The sequence below is a fragment of the Apium graveolens genome, chromosome 8 (assembly GCF_009905375.1).
Source record: "Apium graveolens cultivar Ventura chromosome 8, ASM990537v1, whole genome shotgun sequence".
Classification (NCBI taxonomy): Eukaryota; Viridiplantae; Streptophyta; class Magnoliopsida; order Apiales; family Apiaceae; genus Apium; species Apium graveolens.
The window spans coordinates 71,915,999-71,935,979 of NC_133654.1; the positions used below are offsets into that span (position 1 = coordinate 71,915,999).

The 19,981-nt window shown below is 34.3% G+C and overlaps 1 protein-coding gene across 1 annotated transcript; it reads left to right on the forward strand.

The window, feature by feature from the left end:
• Positions 1 to 129: 129 nt before the first annotated feature.
• On the forward strand, positions 130 to 1,619 carry LOC141677572 (epidermis-specific secreted glycoprotein EP1-like). Its single transcript, XM_074483566.1, has one exon. It carries the CDS (start codon positions 166 to 168, stop codon positions 1,498 to 1,500), a length of 1,335 nt encoding a protein of 444 aa, XP_074339667.1. The 5' UTR covers positions 130 to 165; the 3' UTR covers positions 1,501 to 1,619.
• Positions 1,620 to 19,981: the final 18,362 nt, after the last annotated feature.

Here is a 19,981-nt window from a genome sequence, read left to right on the forward strand (position 1 = left end):
AACAAAATCTGCTTCTGTGCTTGCCTTTTTTTGCAAACAAACAGAGGATTTCTGTGTAATCTTTGAATAACCTTTCAAACAAAAATTAGTTACCCAAACTACAATGTCTCTATATATATCACTGCCTTGTCTTACCATGTATCTTCACAAGCTAGCTAGCTTACAATGTCTTCTTCAATTCTTTGTTTCCCTATTCTCCTTTTATCACTCCTTTCCATTGTAATCTCACCAGCTCAAGCAATTGTGCCTGCTAACGAAACTTTTATATACACAAATCAGGGCGCACTTGGGGATTATATTCTCGAATATGATGGCAATTACCGTGACTTGCCCCGTGGGCGACAACCATTTAGGCTTTGTTTCTTTAACAACACTCCTACTGCCTTCATACTCGGACTACGCATGGGTCATCCTAGGTCCTCGTCAGGCATGCGCTGGGTCTGGGATGCCAATCGTTCAAAACCAGTAAAAGAGAATGCAACATTGACATTTGGCACCGACGGGAACCTTGTGCTGGCTGATGTTGATGGCACGGTGGCTTGGCAAACTGGCACTGCCAACAAAGATGTTGTACGACTAAGATTACTCGGAAACGGTAATTTGGTGTTATATGATTCCAAGGCCAAAGTTGTTTGGCAAAGTTTTGATCACCCAAGTGATGCACTTCTTGTCGGCCAAGGGCTCCTCTCCAATGGGCAGAACAAAATCGTTAGTCGACTTTCCAATATCGACGCCTCAAATGGGCCGTATTCATACGTATTGGAGAATAGCTACCTATCAATGTATTACAAGCCGGCCAATGTCGAAATTCCCATACTCTATTACAAAATTATGATCGGAAGAACCGAAAAGGACAAAGTAACAAAAGTTCAATTTAGTATTGACCCCTTTATTACAATAGAGCGTGACGAGCCTTGGGCTTATCTGTTCAGACTCGAGTCCTTTGTGGACAATTCTAGCACCCCTTTTGACAGTGAATATTTTTCAAGACCAAAATACAATACTACTTACTCCTGGCTTCGTGTTGGTATGGATGGAAACCTAAAAATCTATACATACGAACCGCACGTTGATTATAATGCATGGGAGACTACGTATAGGCTCTTCGATAGAAATGAAGGGGATGAGAGCGAATGTATATTGCCGGAAAGATGCGGATCCTTTGGAGTTTGCAGTGATAATCAGTGTGTAGCTTGTCCGACCCCTAATGGGCTTTTAGGATGGAGCAAGAAATGTGCACCACCAGCTTTGCCAGCATGTGGTAAGGGGGCCGTCGACTACTTTAAAGTTGTAGGTGTTGAACATTTTACAACTAGTGTCACAAGTGGAACTCCACGAACCACACTGGGTGATTGCCGGAAGAAATGCGACTCGGACTGTAAATGTTTGGGATTTTTCTACAGGGAAGAATCATCATCGTGCTTCTTGGCTCCTGTTTTAGGCGCTTTAAACGAAGTGTCTAATACATCTCACGTCGCTTACATTAAGATGTCCAAGTAATTTGTCAACCAGATATTGTCTCTTTTCTTTTCTGTATCTTGTTTTATTTTGTCTTTCGGTGTAGCATCGGACATCAACGGTGCAGCAAATAATTTCTACATGGAAAAAGTGTTTTTACATGGATTTTTTTTCGTAACATTCTAAGTGATGCGGATAAGGTTTGCCTCTGAATAGATTATGCTGGAAGATACTTGGATTTTCTTGTTTAATCTTTATACTATCTTCCAAGAAACTATGCAACATATTATTGGTGTCATGTGAACTATCAGACTGTACTGTACTGTAAGACCTATCTCAACTTTCTCGGACGCCTTGAGTTGTATAAAAATTTACCTGAGTGTTGAAGAAGTGAAAAGATATATATATATATATGTATAACATTCTATATGAAATAATCAATCAACAATCAATCGATCGTACCCAATAATACCGTCTAGGACAGTGTTTGGGGAGGGTATATCGTACACAGCCTTACCATCATTCCAAAGAATGAAGATTCTGTTTCCCCAAAAGACCCCCGGCTTGTATGTGTGCACAAATGTGTGTGTGCACAAATATGTGTGTCCTAGGTAAGCAATGATCCATAAACATAAGTACAGTAAGTACATCAGCCCATGGCCTTCTTCACATGGGACTTACCGTAAAAAGTTTCGTTCATTAATTCATTGTCGTAAGCCCCTTCTATTTCACATTTTGCACTCCTTTTGATGCCTCAAACTCAATATTTCCCTTGGAGATCACTCTCCAAACTAAATATTTGAATTACCACAAACCTGTTCAAAAAAAACTAAAACAACACACAACCCATCTACCATATAGTTAGTCATATAGCTTTAAAAAGCGACATTGTAGCACCTACATGAGCAACTAAAACTATTAATAACTATGAGAACAAACTACCAAACTTATTAAGTATAAGAACTAGACAAAGAAAATTATTACAAGCTACCAAAAAGTGCACTAAATTACAAACTACACATGCAAACTACGAAAGTCCAAACTAATCTGACACCCTAATCCTCCTGCGCCAAGATCTCCTATCCGAGGTCATGTCATCACTGAGGTCTAGGGCCCTTAAGTCCAGCGTGAGTAGATCAGTCCAAGTCCTCCTTGGCCTCCCTCTCTTTCTCGATCCCGATACCACTAAATCCTCCACCCTGCGCACTGGAGCAGCTACCCTTCTTCACCTAATATGCCCAAACCAACGCAGTCGACCTTCCATCACTTTTTCTGCAATAGGCGCAACTCGTAATTTATTCCTGAAAAAACCATTTGACAATCTATCCAACCTGCTACGTCCACAAATCCACCTTAACATTCTCATTTCCGCCACCTCTAACCTACACTCTTGAGCCTTTTTCAATGCCCAGCACTCCGACCCGTATAACAAGGCCGGTCTGATCGCTACCCTATAAAATTTTGCTTTTACTCTGAAAGGAACCCTCCTATCACACAATACTCCTGTAGCAGCCCTCCATTTTAGCCATCCTGATTTGATACGATGTGTAACATCCGCATCTATCCCCCCTTCCTTATGCAAAACGGAACCCAAATACCTGAATTTATCTTTAGGGGGCAAAACTTGATCGCCCATCAGAACATCCACCCCTCGTCATAAGGTAGATTACTGAAGTTACACCACAAATATTCCGTCTTAGACCGACTAACCCAAAATCCATTAGACTCCAATATATATCTCCATCGCTCTAATGTTACATTAACTGCAACCCTTGTCTCCTTAATTATGACTATATCATCCGCGAATAACATACACCAAGGTACACTATCCTGAATTCCCCTAGTTAGAACATCCATTATAAATGCGAAAAGAAATGGGCTTAGCGAGGATCCTTGGTGAAGTCCTATTCCTACCGGAAAATAATGTGTATCCCCAACTGGTGTTCAAATACACGTCCTTACCTGAAAATACATTTCTTGTATCGCCCCCAAATATATCCATGGCACCCCTTTAGCCACCAAACTTTTCCAAATTACCTCACGCGGAACACTATCATATGCTTTCTCCAAATCTATGAACACCAAGTGTAAGTCTTTACTATGTACACGATATTTCTCGATCAACTGTCTAAGAAGGTGAATTGCTTCCAAGGTCGACCTGCCCGGCATAAAGCCAAATTGATTTTCTGTCACTTCCACCTTACTTCTTAACCTAGTTTTAATCACTCTTTCCCATAATTTTCATAATATGACATTTAAGTTTAATACCACGATAATTGCTACAGTCCTGTGCATCACCCTTATTTTTATAGATCAGCACTACCATGCTAAGCCTCCATTCCTGCAGTATGTCACTAGTCCGAATATAATAACTCCAATACAACATTACAATCCAGATATTTTGTAAAAAATTAATGACCGAATATATTAGAAGTGCCAAAAAATACGATATACTAAAAATATCTATATATATTTGATAATTTGGGGTACATGTGCTTAGGGTTCCTTACACCTCTAGTAGATGGCCTGTGTAGCATTGACACTTTTTCCTAAACAATCTGAATATCAGCGTATAAAATTTGAACAGGTTTTCAGTCGTAGTTAGTTTCAATTTTTACTCTGATCTCTCCCCCTTCCACTTCTATCTCACGCCTTAATAAAAAAAATAGGTGCAAGCTTCCTAAAAGAAAAATCTTGGAATCAAATTACTAGAATGCATTTTTCAAAAAAGTTGTTTTTAAACTTCATTTTCAAAAAAATAATCCGAATTTGCTATCTATAATACAACTTAAATATTTCAATATTTGAAGAAATTTATTTTAAATTAATTGATGTTGCATGGATTGTCTTATGTGGCAACGTCAATCAACCTTAAAAACTCTTTAAAAAAATCAGAGTCATTTTATAGTTTAAAAGTTGTCAAGCGTATTTTTCAAAATGATATTTTTAAAATTTCTTTATGCGATTATGATATATTTGAGATATTTTGGTAAAAACTAATCTTATTATATTCACTTTTGTGATTTATAAGTTCTAGTTTTAATGATTTATTGTTAAAATAATATTATTCGTTAAATAAAATTATTACATAAAATTAAAATTTTAACTTATGTTTTTAAATACACTTATTAACTTTTCAAAACAAAAAATTATTCATACTTTGGGGATATTTGTACCTCCGATTTTAGTTAATGTAACTAAAAAATATGAATATTGGGCTACATATGTCATTTATGTGAAGGTCAATTGTGATGCTGCTAGTTTCCGGGTTGACGTATGATGGATTGCTGGGAAGGCTATTATAATCCTTTTTATTTCAAAGAATATTATTCAATTTGTTAAGCAGTCTGAATATAAGACGATTATTTGTTTATATCATAAGAAAAATGGGGTTTTTCTACCGATGAATCTGTAAGAAATGGCCCAAAATCGGTAAAAAATAAGTCATTTCCTACCGATCAAGGACGATATGAAATACCTAAGTGGGAAATGTCATTGCCGGGAAATGAACATGATCGCGGTCAATGTGGACCCTACATGTTGACGTGTACAACCATGCCAAAGCAGATGCCACGGGGAAACACCTATTTCCTACCACAAATGGTAAGAAATAGGTATTTTCTACCAGTAGAAAAAAATACTTGTTGTGGTAAGAAATACTTATTTCCTACCTCTAGTGGTAGGAAATAAGAGCAGCGGCAGGAGATGAGGCAAAATGCGGAAGGAAATATGACAGATGACACATAAAAAGCATTTCCTACCACTAATTTGTTACCAGCGTCGGTGGGAAATGACTTGAAGACGGTAAGAAATGGCATGAAGATGGTAGGAAATGGCTTGAATGCAGTAGAAATTGTGTGTTAAGGTTTTTAAAAAATATTTCATTGATTTTATATATAACATATTTCCGAACAACATCAATGTCTAAATCTCAAATATGCAACCAAAATCGAAAATCATACATCATAAAATATAATTCATCTTACCACTATCATTTTATTTAAAATTATATATCATGCAAGTGTACTAAAATTACAAAAATTATATTAAATAAAAACTATCTTAAACACTAAAATCAACCATCCTCAAAGTGGGTTATCATCGTTTATCCTTCATCAACATTCGACATCGCATTCTTTATTTCTTTAACTATAATCTATAAGTTCCGGTTTGCATGTATTAAGTCCTATTAATTTACATAAGAAGTAAACAAGTAAAAATTAGTATCGAAGAATAAAAAGTTAACACATAAACAAAGTATTAAAAAACTAAAACACATACATGATATTTATGGAAAAAAATGAGATTAAAAGATGTATATAAATTGAAAGTTTAGTGAGGTGAAAAAATTAAACGCTTATGAGGAAAAGCACCTCCATGAGGGTCGCGGATTCAGGTCCCTACTACACAGCAGTTATAAACACATAGAGCTACCACGAGCACACAGGATACTAACATGAAATTTTGTGACAAAAAAGAAGGCCATTCTCAGTATTTAGAAACATAGAGCGAAAAGTTGTTTGATAGAAAGTTGGATACGTTGGATAGTATAAAACCTTATATAAAGAGATGATAAAAAAGTGTATATGAAAGAGTATAGATGGAGATGAAATGAGGTTGAAAAGAGTGAAGAGAGAAAAAGTAGAGGATGAGTAAAATTTTGAATTTCGAATTGGGCAAAAAATTTGAATTTTGTTTTGGGCGCAAACTTTCAAAATTTTCAAATTATTTAAAAATTTTGGGCATTTACTACCCACTTCCGGTTGGTTATAAGTTTGAACAAAAAATTTGAATTTTTTAGTTTGGAGCCATTTGAATTTGAATGTTGATTAAGGCGCCAACTTTTAAATTTTTTATTTTTTTTGAAATTTTGTGCATTTCCTACCAGCTTGCGGTAGGTTATGAGTTTAAATGAAAAATTTGAATTTTTTAGTTTGGCGTCTGTTATTACCTAACAATATAACAAAAGAATTACATAAGGGGGGTTGAATGAAATTCTAGTTACTTTTTGAAATTCTAAACATTCTTACAAAATATATAATTGTGCTTGAATATGCTTAAGTGCGGATAAACAATAGTTGTATTCAAGAACATAAAGTTAATAAACAAGTGTTTAAAAACTTTGTGGTGGATTGATCTTTCCATCAAAGATATATACATATATGTATATATATATGCATATATATGTATATATATCTATGTGTGTATATATATCTCTCTATGTGTGTGTGTGAAGAAATCTTTGTGATACAAAGTTGTACACAGCTGCTTACAAGTAACACAACTAAGAACTTGAGAGTACTAAGAATACAGTTTAGAAAGACTCTCTAGTTGATGTGCTTGAATGGTTTCTAATTTTCTTAGTGTTTTGTTACCAGTTACTATTGGTTTATATATCACCAAGTTACATGTGAAATAAGACAAAACATAAAACCTATCAACTAGGTCCAATCACATGTTTCTTCATTTCTCAATCCAATGCAATTCAATTAGATACATCATCTCTGAATGTCCATATTTTGTAGGGAAATAGAAATGCTTCATTTTCTTCTTAATTATGACTTCAGGCTGCCACATTCCTTTTGTATACAATCAACCCATGTGACTGTCAAGTCACGGTCAAGTCCCTTTCCACTGCTATTTTGGTTGATCATCTGTTGAGGCTTCATAGGTGTTATTTGTTGAAGCTTCATCTGTTACCCGTTGAAACTTGACTAGCTCATCCATTGAGAATGTACTCAGTTATCCGTTGAGCTTTATGAAGTCATCCGTTGAAAATATGTAGATTAGCAGTTTAAGTTGTGTCCATAGTAGTTGATACTCTTTCACTTATACAAAATTATAAGGCATTTTATATTTACAATTAACCCTCCTCTTTTGTATATCTTGCTAGTAGTCAACATGACTTAGAAATAACTAAAACTCCTAAATCCCCCAGCTATTCTAGTATACAGAATGTGCTACAAACTTATTCAAATAAGCTACTCTTTTAACGGATAAATAATTAGATCATCCACTGAAAGCTACAAAATATTTAACTTATCTACTTAAAGTGTTTTGGTAAGTTATCATCAAGCCTACCACATATTCCTAACGATGTCCCCCAATATATGTCTAATAGAATTATAGGCATAAATTCAGGTTGACTTGATGGTAACAAAATACCTTATTAAAATTAATATAGTAAACAATAGATAAATTACAAAATGCTTCAATTAAAAATTTAACCAAGAAAGTAAGGAATATTTACATGTAATTTTCAAGGTGCTTCCTTAGACTGAGCTAATTATTTCCTTTTCCTTAAATCCCTTGTAATCTTTCCCAACCTCTTATTATTCTCCTCAATCTGATTTTGGAGTTGTCTATAGAATTCAGCTTCATATTCATTGTTGATATCCAACATCTCCTGCATTTCTCCGAGTGTATCATTACTTGATATTTGCAACTGGTCCTCAAGTATGAAAAATATTTTGACAAACTTTTCATCTCTAAACTCCATCATCCAGTAAGGTCTCAAATGCACTCTATCACCAGTGTATGGGATAGTGAAAATTCTAGGTAGTGCATTTGGATCTCTCTAGCTTTGTCTGATATGGCTGATCTTGCTGAGTAATTCTGATTTGGCCACCTTAGTGAATCCAAAATCTTTTCTAATTACAGAGAATATCTTTAATAGGACATTTCATTGAGGATTCTGTAGAGAGTTCATGTAATCTCCTTGCCACCCTTGTATCTAAACACCAATCTTTTTGATAGCTTGTATGAAGCATCAATCCCCCTTATTTTTTCTAACTCATCCAGATAAAGATTGATGTATGAGAATTCTTTGATGTCACATATAAAGAGTTGATACTCCTTGTTGACTATAGGCTTGGGCTTGGAGATGGATTTGAATTGAGGTGGGTTAGACTTGATTCAAATGTATTTCTTTCTTGAGTTCTTTTTCTTGACTGGTAGTGGTAGATTTAGATCAGGCATAGGTAAAATTTCCCAATCTTTAGGTTCATCCTTAGGCACAATTGGATCACCATGAAAATTGACACCTGGATGAACCTTGTATTCAACTGGCTCCACAGTGGGCACAATTGGTTGACTTGAAGTGGTAGATTGAATTGGCTCAGTTTCCTTTTATGTAGGTCTACTTGGCCTTTTTTCCTTGGCTTTCACTCTGTTCCCTTTAGCCCACTCTGTCTTGGGTTCTTCTTTCTTATCGGTTTCAGTTGAAGTTGCAGGCATCTCCAATTTTTTTAACTGTTTTAATGGCTTTCTTTTTCTTTCTTTCCTGAGCTCCCAACCTTTAGTTTTCCTCATCTTTAGCTTCCCCAAACCGAGGGTGCCCAGTCATTACACATAGCATCTTTCCATATCTATAGATTCTGGCTATTCTTGACCTTAAGATGGCATCCTTGGTTGTTTTGAAGCTTGTTATAGATGCACCCATCCGCTTTTCTTCATCAGGCTTAGGTGGGGAGAAATCAACTAACATTGGGTGTTTTGTTGAAATTATGACACTTGCTTATTTGGTCTTTAGCACCACAAAGTTCTTGAATACATTTTTCATTGAAGGTTCACCCTCTTCTCTTTTCCCTAGCTTCATTGCATCCATGGTAATTGGCTTCAACAATATGGAGTTCTTCACAAATTTTTCTTGATTAGCAGTTGAACCAAATACTTGTGCAATCCTGTTATCAATTTGTTTCCTTTGTTGTTTTATCTTGAGCTCAGGTGCTGCAAGATTTATGAGTTTAATATTGTCCAAGGCTGGTGGATTTGAGATAGTAATAGCTGGAACTATCACTTTACTGACTTGAATGTGTACATTATTCTCCCCCTTTTTTATCATCAAGTAGAGCAGGGGTTGAAGTTGAGCAGCCACTAGCTATTGAAGTAGCTGAATTTGTTTGTCTTGTCCTTCCAGTATCTTGGCCACATAGTCTTCAACTTTAGATAATCTTTTAGTTAGGGCCTCAACCTTCCTTTTCAAGTCACTCTATTTCCTGAGCTTGAGTTGCACTTCTCTCACAGTTGATTTTGGAAGTTTCTGGTCAATCTTCTCATTCAACTCTTTCTTAACTACCTCAACTACATTCTTCATATCATGCACATCTTGAGTCTGTTGGAGATGTTTAATCTTGTGCAGTTTGAGAGACTCAAGATGGGCTTCTAATAGAGCTTTGGTGTTGGCATTTGTAGTGGCTTGAATGGCTGACTGAGTTTGGTTGATTAATTTGAACATGGTTGTTGTGAAATGATGATAGCTTCATTCTTTACTGAGCATTCATTCTGGAGCTTGAACAGAAGAACTAGGGCCTTCATCTCCCCCTAAGTTGGTGCCAGCCTCATCACCAAAATCATCCTCAAACTCGGAATCAGCATGAGCTCCAAAATTTGAGTCCACATCATTAGTTGTAGGAGGTAGCAAGGACAAAACAGCTTTATTCTGTCACATTGATGCTGTTGCTTGTACTAAATTGAGTGTCCTTTCTGTCTCCTCATTGCCCTGAACAGCCAGTGTTTGATAGGCTGTGACAGGGTGAGTAAATGTCTCAACATCTAGGGAAATAGAATCTATAATAGCTATGTATTTTTGCTGATATAGTCTTCTCTTTTTAGCCTCATTGATATTTATTAACTCACTTGCAATGGTTGTCACCTTATATCTCATGTATCTGCTTTTCTCTCATTATCTTTCTATTCTTGCATCAAGGGATCCCCTTGGCTGACTACCTTCACACCCTCACCTTTACTATCTAAGATGGGACTCCTCTCACTCTCTTTTGCCATGATGGAAGAAATAATATGCATATGTTCACTCTTTTTCTCTCCTTTTTCTTCGAAGCAACCAATCCTTTTAATCAATTCACTCCCTTACTTCAAACCTAAGAGTGATTGGATAACTACCAAGTAATCTGCACTTGTAATAGATTTTGAAATATCAAGTTGTGCAGTGACATTCAACGAATGTGAAATATCCATTGAAAGGGTAGTTGAAATTATCAACGGATGACTGTTGTGAAGCATATCCGTTGAAAGACAATCACTGATCAACTGATGATGAATATCCGTTGAGGAAGAAGAAATGAAAGGAATAGAAGTTGAAACTATTGTTGAGTCTATGGAGATTGATTTCAGATTTTTATGCACAAAATCTTCAACAATTTGAGAAAGAATTGGCAAGTGATCCAAACAATCATCAATTAGATGATGATCACTTGCATGAGTAGTTGGCTCCTCCATGAATTTGAGAGATGGAGAATCAAGAATTGATGTGTTTATCATATCCACATCCAGAGAATTTGTTGGAGAACTATGTGTGAGTGGTGTTTCGATTATGAGAGAATGGGGCTGTGACTCCATATTTACTGGAGCCACATCAAACCGACTTTATGAAGGTGCAGTAACTAAGTCTTTGACTACAGTTGGAACTGTGTATGCAGCTTGTGACTCCCCCATATATTTAGCCTTCTTCTTTCTTATATAAGTTTGTGTTTGATCAGAGCCCCTACCCCTTCTATCCTGTGCTCTTGGAGGAGAGCTTGTTTCAATAGTTACATCTTTTTGGTAGGATGCAACTAGAAATGTAGTAATTTCCTTTTTGAATAGCTACAGTCTTTTGGGAGACTGCAGTGTGGCTGGTTTGGGTAATACTTGCCTCACACACCTTATCCTTGGGGCTTCTTTGATTTTAACCCCTTCCCTCACCATGCTCACTACCTTGTACACTCCCTTCAAGGATTGTGATAGTTTTTACAACCGGTGTCTTTTGAGAGACACTAGAGGTTGGTTTCTGAGACTGGGTTTTGAAGATTTTGGTTTGGTAACTTGGGTAGGCATCTGTTTGGTCACTATCACAGATACCATAGGCACAGCTGAGGTCAAAGAAACTGTAGTTTGGGAAGAGATAGGAAGAGAAACATTTATCTCACTTTCCCGAGGTGCCTCAATGATTGGAAGATAGTTGAGGGGCACCTCAGTGTTTAGGTTGTTCCTATTTAAATCTGCAAGAACTCTCTTTTCTTGAACCCAAAAAGCAAGCTTGTTGTTTGGGTTCTCAATTACAAGATCCTCAGAAACATGGTTAGCAATCATGTAATAACCCCGATTTTTGGAAATTTTTGTAATCCTGATGAATAGTAACTTTGCTGATTTTTGCTGATTAAGGAAATTATTAGACCACCCTATATAAGAGTACTGTTGTGGAAATTCTGAGATCGTATTAGTATTCCATAAAGTAAATGAGTATATGTAAAGGTCGTCAGAAGTCGAATTCGAATACTTTGATTTTTTCCAAAAATCCACCAAATATCGAAAGAATTAAGTACAAGGTAATAAGATCAAAAGGAATTAAAATCAAGAATTATAACATAGGATCATTAAAGGAATATACGATAGTAAGAAGGGCTTAGGGGAACCCTAATGATAAGATCCCGAATATGATCACTCAAACAATCAACGATAACGTAATTTAAGTGAACCGTAAAACAAATAAGCGACCAAGAATCAAGCTTGTACAAGAAGCAAGGGAATTAAACATTTGGTTAAAAGACAAGGTGACATTTTTTTACCACAAGAGTTTGACAAGTGGCTAGAAAGTGATGCAGGATTGATGATGTAATGAAGGGAGTAGATATTATGCAAGGATCATTGGTGGCCAAGTGATTTAACCTTGATTAAACCAAGGTTAAGGTTAACCAAGGCCAAATCACCATACAAATAATAAATCAAGGCAATAAGCATTTCTTCTCCCATTTCTTCATATTTGCTCTCGGCTTCAAGGAAGAAAACAAGGAAGAAAATTTCCAAAGTCAAGCTCCACTTCTTTTTATTTTGCAAGGTAATTAACTAAGTTTCTCTATGATTATATATAGACTTCCTGAAAGTTTAAGCCTTTATTTCCATTCGTATCTTTTCTAGGAAATCATCAAAAGAGATGATGAATAGTGTTTCAAAGTTATAACTTTGTGTTCTTGATTTTATTTTGTAAGATCAAGGTAGTGTAAGGTTAGATCAAGGTTCTTTCAGGCTCCCTAACAACTTTCCACTCTCCAAACAAGGTATGAAACATCAAACCCTTTTGTATTAAGTTTGAATGTTGGATATTTGAGATGGTTTGGATGAATAAGTATTAATTTGTATGATAAGCATGATTTGAACTTTGTTTGATTTAGTAGTTTAGTTGATTTTGGAGGTAGTATGATGTTAGATTGGTTTGGGATTCTAGAGCCCATTTTGACTAAGATCAGTAGCCTAGAGTTGGATCTTGAAGTTGTGGATGAATTGTAGTTGGAATGGATTGATTGGGATTGGTAAATTTTGGAAATCATGTAAATATAGCCGTTGTAATGCCCATTTTCTTATAGACTGTTTGTGCTTAACATTCGGAATAGAAAACTCACAGTCAAAACTTCACTACTTCCATTTTTAGCTAGTTCATGTCGTAAGATTTATTTTGGTATGTGGTTCGCTTAGATCCGATTTACAATTTAGGAGAAACGACCATTTTAAGTAACGATGTTTCACGAACAAACTCTTACCCCTCGCGTAACTTAGAGACCATGTTTAAGGCCTTTAAAAGACTAATCGGATCATGAAACAATTATGTAAAGTGGATTAGAAAGTTGGTAAATACCTCACGAAAGATTCGCCTTCAAATATTTAACGTTTAATTTTATAAAAATGGTGGAACCGAGAGTACTCGAGCGATTAACATAAATCCTTAAGCATAGAAGCGAACGTTAGGGTATGAATGAGTAAATATTAGTTTCTTAAGCGACCGAGGATTAATTCCGGCTTATGTTGTTGTTCATAGGTTACCAGACTCATTCTAAGCATCAGTCTATCCCAGAACACTCAGGAAAGTTTTCTACCCGTAAAATTGTTGTTGTGATGTTATTTATATATGCATTATCTTGAGATAAGTGCATGAATAATGTTAGCAAATCTTGCGATATATTGTTACATGTATATTTTGGGAAGCATGTTGATATGATATATATATATATATATGCATGCCTGTTTTGAAATCTTGATATTTCATTATCAATACAATTGCTTATATACTGCATAATACCTATACTAGAGATAAACAGTAATTGCATGCACCCTTAGTATATGGGACCCAAAGTTGATCATTTTTCCTAAAACCGGGAGGTGAGGTTCCCGAGTATATTATATATAGTTTTCTATAACTATTAATCGAGTAAGGTATATTTGATAGTTTTGAATAATAAATAAACATTATTTTTGCTTATTCAAATAAAGATTTTACTTTCGTATAAGTATATCTTTTGTTAATTATTTCAAGTATTAGTTTTCAAAACTTTTACTTCATTTACTTTTATAAAAGCTATTCTTATTGGAATATTATTTAAAGAATAATATTCAGATATTTTTCTAATATTTTAGAACTGATTTATTATATTAAATCATCCTTACTTTAAACGTTTTCAAAAATATTTTTGAGTCTTCAAAATGAATTTAAAAGTTAGAGCAGATCCCAAAACCCGTTTTCAAATTTAAGATATTCCTTTCGAAAGGGATTTAAATACTCACTCAAAAACCCGAGGGATCCGGCTTCATGATATATTTTTATATTCGCAACAAGGTTGCTGATTTGATAAAAGAAGTTTTTGATTACTTGTCCACCATTCGAGAAGTAAGTCCATCAAAATGCGCCGGCTTAGGAAACATGGGCTCAGGGGAAGACCATAAAAGTGTAACGGCTGAGTGGTAGTCCATCAATGCGTAAGAGGCCGGGTGACGGTCCAACATAAGGTCCTAATGCGGCTAGGATGATGACCACTGAGGAATTCATTCATCTACTAGTATAAAAGTGACTTGATTGATATCTTTGCCTGATCAGCAAGATATCGGGTTTATGCCAAAGCTTTCCTCCTTCCGAAATCATTGGGTATTATAACTTTGTTTATACTTTTTATAACATAGGTTTTCAAGGAGTGTATGAAAGATATATATTTATATATATACATTCATATATATATGGACATAATGAAGTATCTCGTAACTTTATATCTTTTAAATGATATTTCAAATATTGATTCTGTACAAGTTCGATCTTGTAGCTTCATCTATGTGATGAACTTTTGAAACTAATTATACTTTGAACACTGGTAGTTCAAGTAGTTTTCGGAAAAGATATAAGTATATTGCAATATTGGGTAACTTCATCTTTAAACTTATATCTAGTAAATGATTATCTTATGCATTCAAAAGATTTTCAGAAAGTTATCAATAAAGATACTTTGCACTAGCGAATAAACTATATATATATTTTGAGTATTTTGCGACTTCGTCGTGTTAAGATATCAATTTTGTTCATTTTTGCTTGACCAAGAATTTCATAAATACTATGAGAATGCTCATATATTATTAATCATAATATACATGTTATTTTTGTGAGCTGTTTTGCTCACCCTTGCTTCATTTCTTCATCACACAATAATAGCTAGACAAGATGAATATGACCAAGCTCCCAATTCGCACAGAGATAAGTAACGTTTCGCGGTTTCCTTTAGGCGTTGATGCCGCTGTGGTTCAGGTAGGAACTACCAATATGCTAGACTTTCAACTTTTGATGTACCATACTTATGTATATCTATGAATTGTTATAATGACAAACAACATATAAATTTATTCAAAAACCCTTTTGAGGGGTAATAACTTATGATTTGTGGATAATATGACTTGTATTATTTTTGGTATTCATCTATGAGACTATAACTTGTGATGTGTGTGTGTATATTATGAGGTCACAGTACGCAGTAGTTGGTTCTTTATTAATATTAAGTGTTATTAATGGAAATAGAACTCGTGACAACCCGAACCCCTGACCCCGGATTTGGGGGTGTTACATATCATCATTAAAAATCTAGCATATTACACATTCCTAGGTCTTTTCTGAATCTCTCCTAGCTTATACCCTATCTCTAGCATGACTTAGTTGCTAAAATTGAAATATTTATAAGATAAGACCATATAGAGCATGTTAACCAAGAAAGAAGTAATGGCATCAAAATTACTGATTTTGCCTGAAAATACCTTGATAAAAGCATCACACATAAAACCCCACTCTTTCTAAGACCCCTCATCTTAATATTACCTAAACTACTAGTATCAAGAGTGTAGCATGTGGCGCCCTCCAAACCCGGGTCAGAAGTTTAGGTTCCATACACACACACCTTATTTATAACCTGCTTATAACAATAATAAATATAATAATAATATTCAGTGACCCTACTTACCAACTACCACGGACCGCAACAGGTTAAAGTATGCACACAAGCCACACACACACACACACTTATATTACAAACGCCCAAATCCCAACTATTCAAACTTACAACTGAATATTAAACATTATTATAAACTTCATAAAATTAAATTATTCCAAAAGCTATCAGCTAGCTTAACTCAATCAATCGGGACCCCTAGCTCTCGCACTGGATTGGGGATCCTCCCAACTGGTTCCTTCTTAACTGGAAAAGAACATAAACAACATCGCACAAATGAGCTAACTAGCTCAGCAAGTCACAATGACAAGACTGAGAATAATGATAATCAAGTGAAAAGAGTTAAGGTATCAAGTGAACAATGATTAATGATTTAGAATTGGATATTATGTTTTCATTTTAAAATAAAACAAGGTTAGGCTGCTGATCAGTCACGCACTAACCCCGAGCAAGGCACACAGCTCTGCTCTAATTAATGGATCCAAGGCACACATTGGCCTAACTTGACCACCAATCTGGTCTGACCACGAATCTGGTCCACAATTTTATAAAACAATCTAATTCTAACATAATAACAGAATAAAAAATGTAAAGTAATAACCAAAATTATAAACAACATTGGATGTTCAATAATGAAATGGTTTTAATCTTCACAAAGGATCAATATGGCAATTTCAAAGAATGGCTGTTAGGTAATGAAAGAATTGGATAACAAAGGAATCAAAGTTTTAAGGTTGAAATGATTTGGTCTTTCAAACCATAAGGTACAATGGTTTGAATATGTAAGCAATTTAATTCAGTGTTTGGCATTTAGTTTGTATGTATTTGTGGAGTAGTATCATATATTTATGGTTCGTATTCGGGTATACAACAATCAATAGTTCAGAAAGAATAAGGTTTATGGCTCAAAGATCAACAACTGGAATCAAGGTTTAGGGTTCAGTGCTTCAAAGCACTTGCAATATAAAACAGGACTATCAATCAACTACAATATATCTCGAGAAAGTTTAGAACACTTGCCTGATATTAGCTTGCTATACTTCTCTAACTTCCAATCACATTCTCCTACTCCTCGACTATCTATTTCTCTTTCCTACGCCTTGCCTCTTCGGCTCACATATCATAAACATCTATCAATACTCAACTCATACGATTCTATTTGATATACACTTCTATCTACCCTTCCTTTTACCCAAATCCGATTAACGGATTGAAAGTTATGCTATAAACAAGTAAACACCGAACATATAGATCGACCATCAAACAAACAAGTCACATATAACACATAGAATGTCAAACAATCAATGACATTCCATTTATAGACTAGTCTAGTGTCATAAACATGCTTTCGGGTATTTAGTATAATTTTTAAAACATTTTTCGGAATTAAAACGGGTCGTTGGATCAATTTTAAAGCAATAAACAAGGTTCGATTGGCCAAATCTGGCTTCAAAATAATTTTATAATAATTATCGAGCCTTGAAAACAATTTAAAATAATATTTTAAAGCTCAAAACTATTTTTTAGAATTTTTAAATCATTTATAAATAATTAAATTTAATTAAATAATTAATTAAAATCAATTAATAATTAATTAAATCAATTAATCAATTAATTTTTGAATTAATTGACCAATTTTTTTAATTAATTATTTACTAAAATTTATTAACTAATTAATTCAGATTTATTTTTGAATTAAAAATAATTTTTGGAATTAAAATAATAATTTTTTGGAATTTTCAGTAATTAAAAATGAATTTTTATAATTAAAATAAATAGGAAATATGATTTTTAAATAATTTAGAAACAGGAATCCTAAATTTGCAAGTTCTGAAAAGTTCAGGGACTGAACTTCATCTTCTTCAAAAGTTCGGGGGCCTGTTTGCAATTTTGCAAACCCCCGCTGTCGACTCGCCGGAGTGTGGCCGGAGAACACGATTCCGGCCACCTCAGACCACCAAACTGTCCAGAATTAAACTATAGGCTACCAACTTGTATATGCAATCAAAACACACAACCCTTTCCAGAATTGGCCGGAAAAAGCTCAAGAAACTCGCCGGTTTCCGGTGACCCGACGTAAACTTCAAAACACAACTCCGTTCAAACCATGAATCATCTGTTAACGAGCTATACGCCAATCGATTGCAAATTTCATGAGGAACAAAACCCACTATATTTCAACATCTAATAAACCCTAGAACAAAAAGCCCTAAATTTCAATTAAAAACATTCATACGGGTTATAAACCCTAATTTTAAAATTCGAAAATTAAACTCAATTTTGAACATGTTATTGAACTCCAAATCAGTCATATGACATATGAAAATTATTAGGAAAATAAGCTCTACGACATGCAATCATCAAATCATTCAAAGAATCATCCGAACAAAAATTCATATTTTTAATCAAAATAATTCGAAAATAAATAAAATTATAGAAAATAAACCTTTTATTCAGTAGTGAAACAAGTTCTGGAATGTGAAAGTACACTCCAAATCCTTCATTTTGGTTACCAGATCTTTCCAAACGGATTTCAAAAACACCTTGAAACTGTAGTTTGATTCTCAGAAGCTTTTATGAAATTAGGGTTTTTCTCTGGAAAATTCTATAATTACTGTTTGAAAATGATTTTCGGTACGAAATAAAATACGGTAAGGGCTATTTATAATTACGGAAAATTAGTATCCCGTTGGATCATTCCGGATATAAAATAGTACATTTATTTAGAAAAACAGATCCAAACGGTACCAGTTTTCGGGATAATTATCCAAATCAGTACAATTTGTACTGCGGTCTTGGTCTCGACGCCTGGTTACATGTATTACGAGGTGATAATTATAATAGTTTAATAAAAAGATCTCGTTTATCGAAAATACGAGTTTTATTGATTTACCGAAATGAATAATGTATCGAAAATATTGCGCCGGGACCCGCACAGGACAAACCGTACATCGGATCGAAAAATAGTTTCCTATAAAATAGTTTGTAAATACTCGGAATTGTTTTTATAAAATCCATATATTTCCTATAAAATCATAAATCAACATAAAAATAAATAGGAAGATATGAAAATTTTATATTTTATTTTGGACATGTAAAAAATTAAAATACTCAATTGATATTATTTTTAAACATCCAAACACATATATCACTTAACAAATAATTCACAGAATAAATACTGGTCATGCATAATATTTATTTATTAGCAAAAATAATTAAACGATATATCCCAAATATTACATAGCACATAGAATTATGCAAGTTAACCACGTCAGTGTCAATGTGTGGAACAGTTGTGTTATTTTTAGGTAAGTTAAAGCATGACTGAATAGCATCACAGTTGTTAGGAATATGTTATATGTTTGATGATAACTTGACAAAATACTCTAAGTAGATAAGTTAAATGATTTTTGTAACCATCAAGTGATGGAGTATCTTATGTTTAAATACGTCTATAGCACATTCATGTATACTGTAATATCTTAGAGGTTTAGAAATTGTTAGACATTTCAACTCATGTTGACTACTAGCAAGATATGCAAAATAGGTTGGCTAATTGTAAACATATTATGCCTTGTAATTTTGCATAAGTGAAAGAGTATCAACTGCTAAGGAAAAACTATCAACGGATAAACTGCAAAGCAATCAATGGATATCTCAAGGAACTTTCAACGGATGATATATAAGAGACTCAACGGATAATCCAAGCTGAGTATCAACGAATAACAGATTCAAATACCAGTTGAAAGTGACTAGACAGTCATATGGGTTGATTGTATATAAAAGGAATGTGACAGCCTGTAATCAGGTTTATGAAGATAAAGAAGCATTTCTATTTCCATGCAAAATAGGGAAGTTCAAAGATGCTGTATCTATCTGGATTGCATGGGACTAGATAAATGAAGATACATGTGATTAAACCTAGATAATAGATTAATGTTTTGTCTTATTACACATGTAACTTGGTGATATATAAACCAAGTGTAGCAAAGAGTTAATTATCGATTGACATAGTCAACACAAGCAAGAACAAGAGAGCATTTGTAAGCTGTATCATTTAGCACTCTCAAGTTCAGTTTGTAAGAAATCTTGTAAGCAACTGTGTATTTTTGTAACACAGAGATCTTCTACAGTTACATATATCTTTGATGGATATATCAATCCACCAAAAAGTTTTTAAACAGCTTTGTTTATTTACTCTGTGTTTTGAATACTTAAATACTTCTTATCCACACCTAGCTTATTCAAACACTGTTATATATATTCGTAAAGAG

Bases quoted from the DNA above. Each gene is read 5' to 3' on its own strand.
- LOC141677572 (XM_074483566.1), top strand. From the start codon at position 166: ATGTCTTCTTCAATTCTTTGTTTCCCTATTCTCCTTTTATCACTCCTT.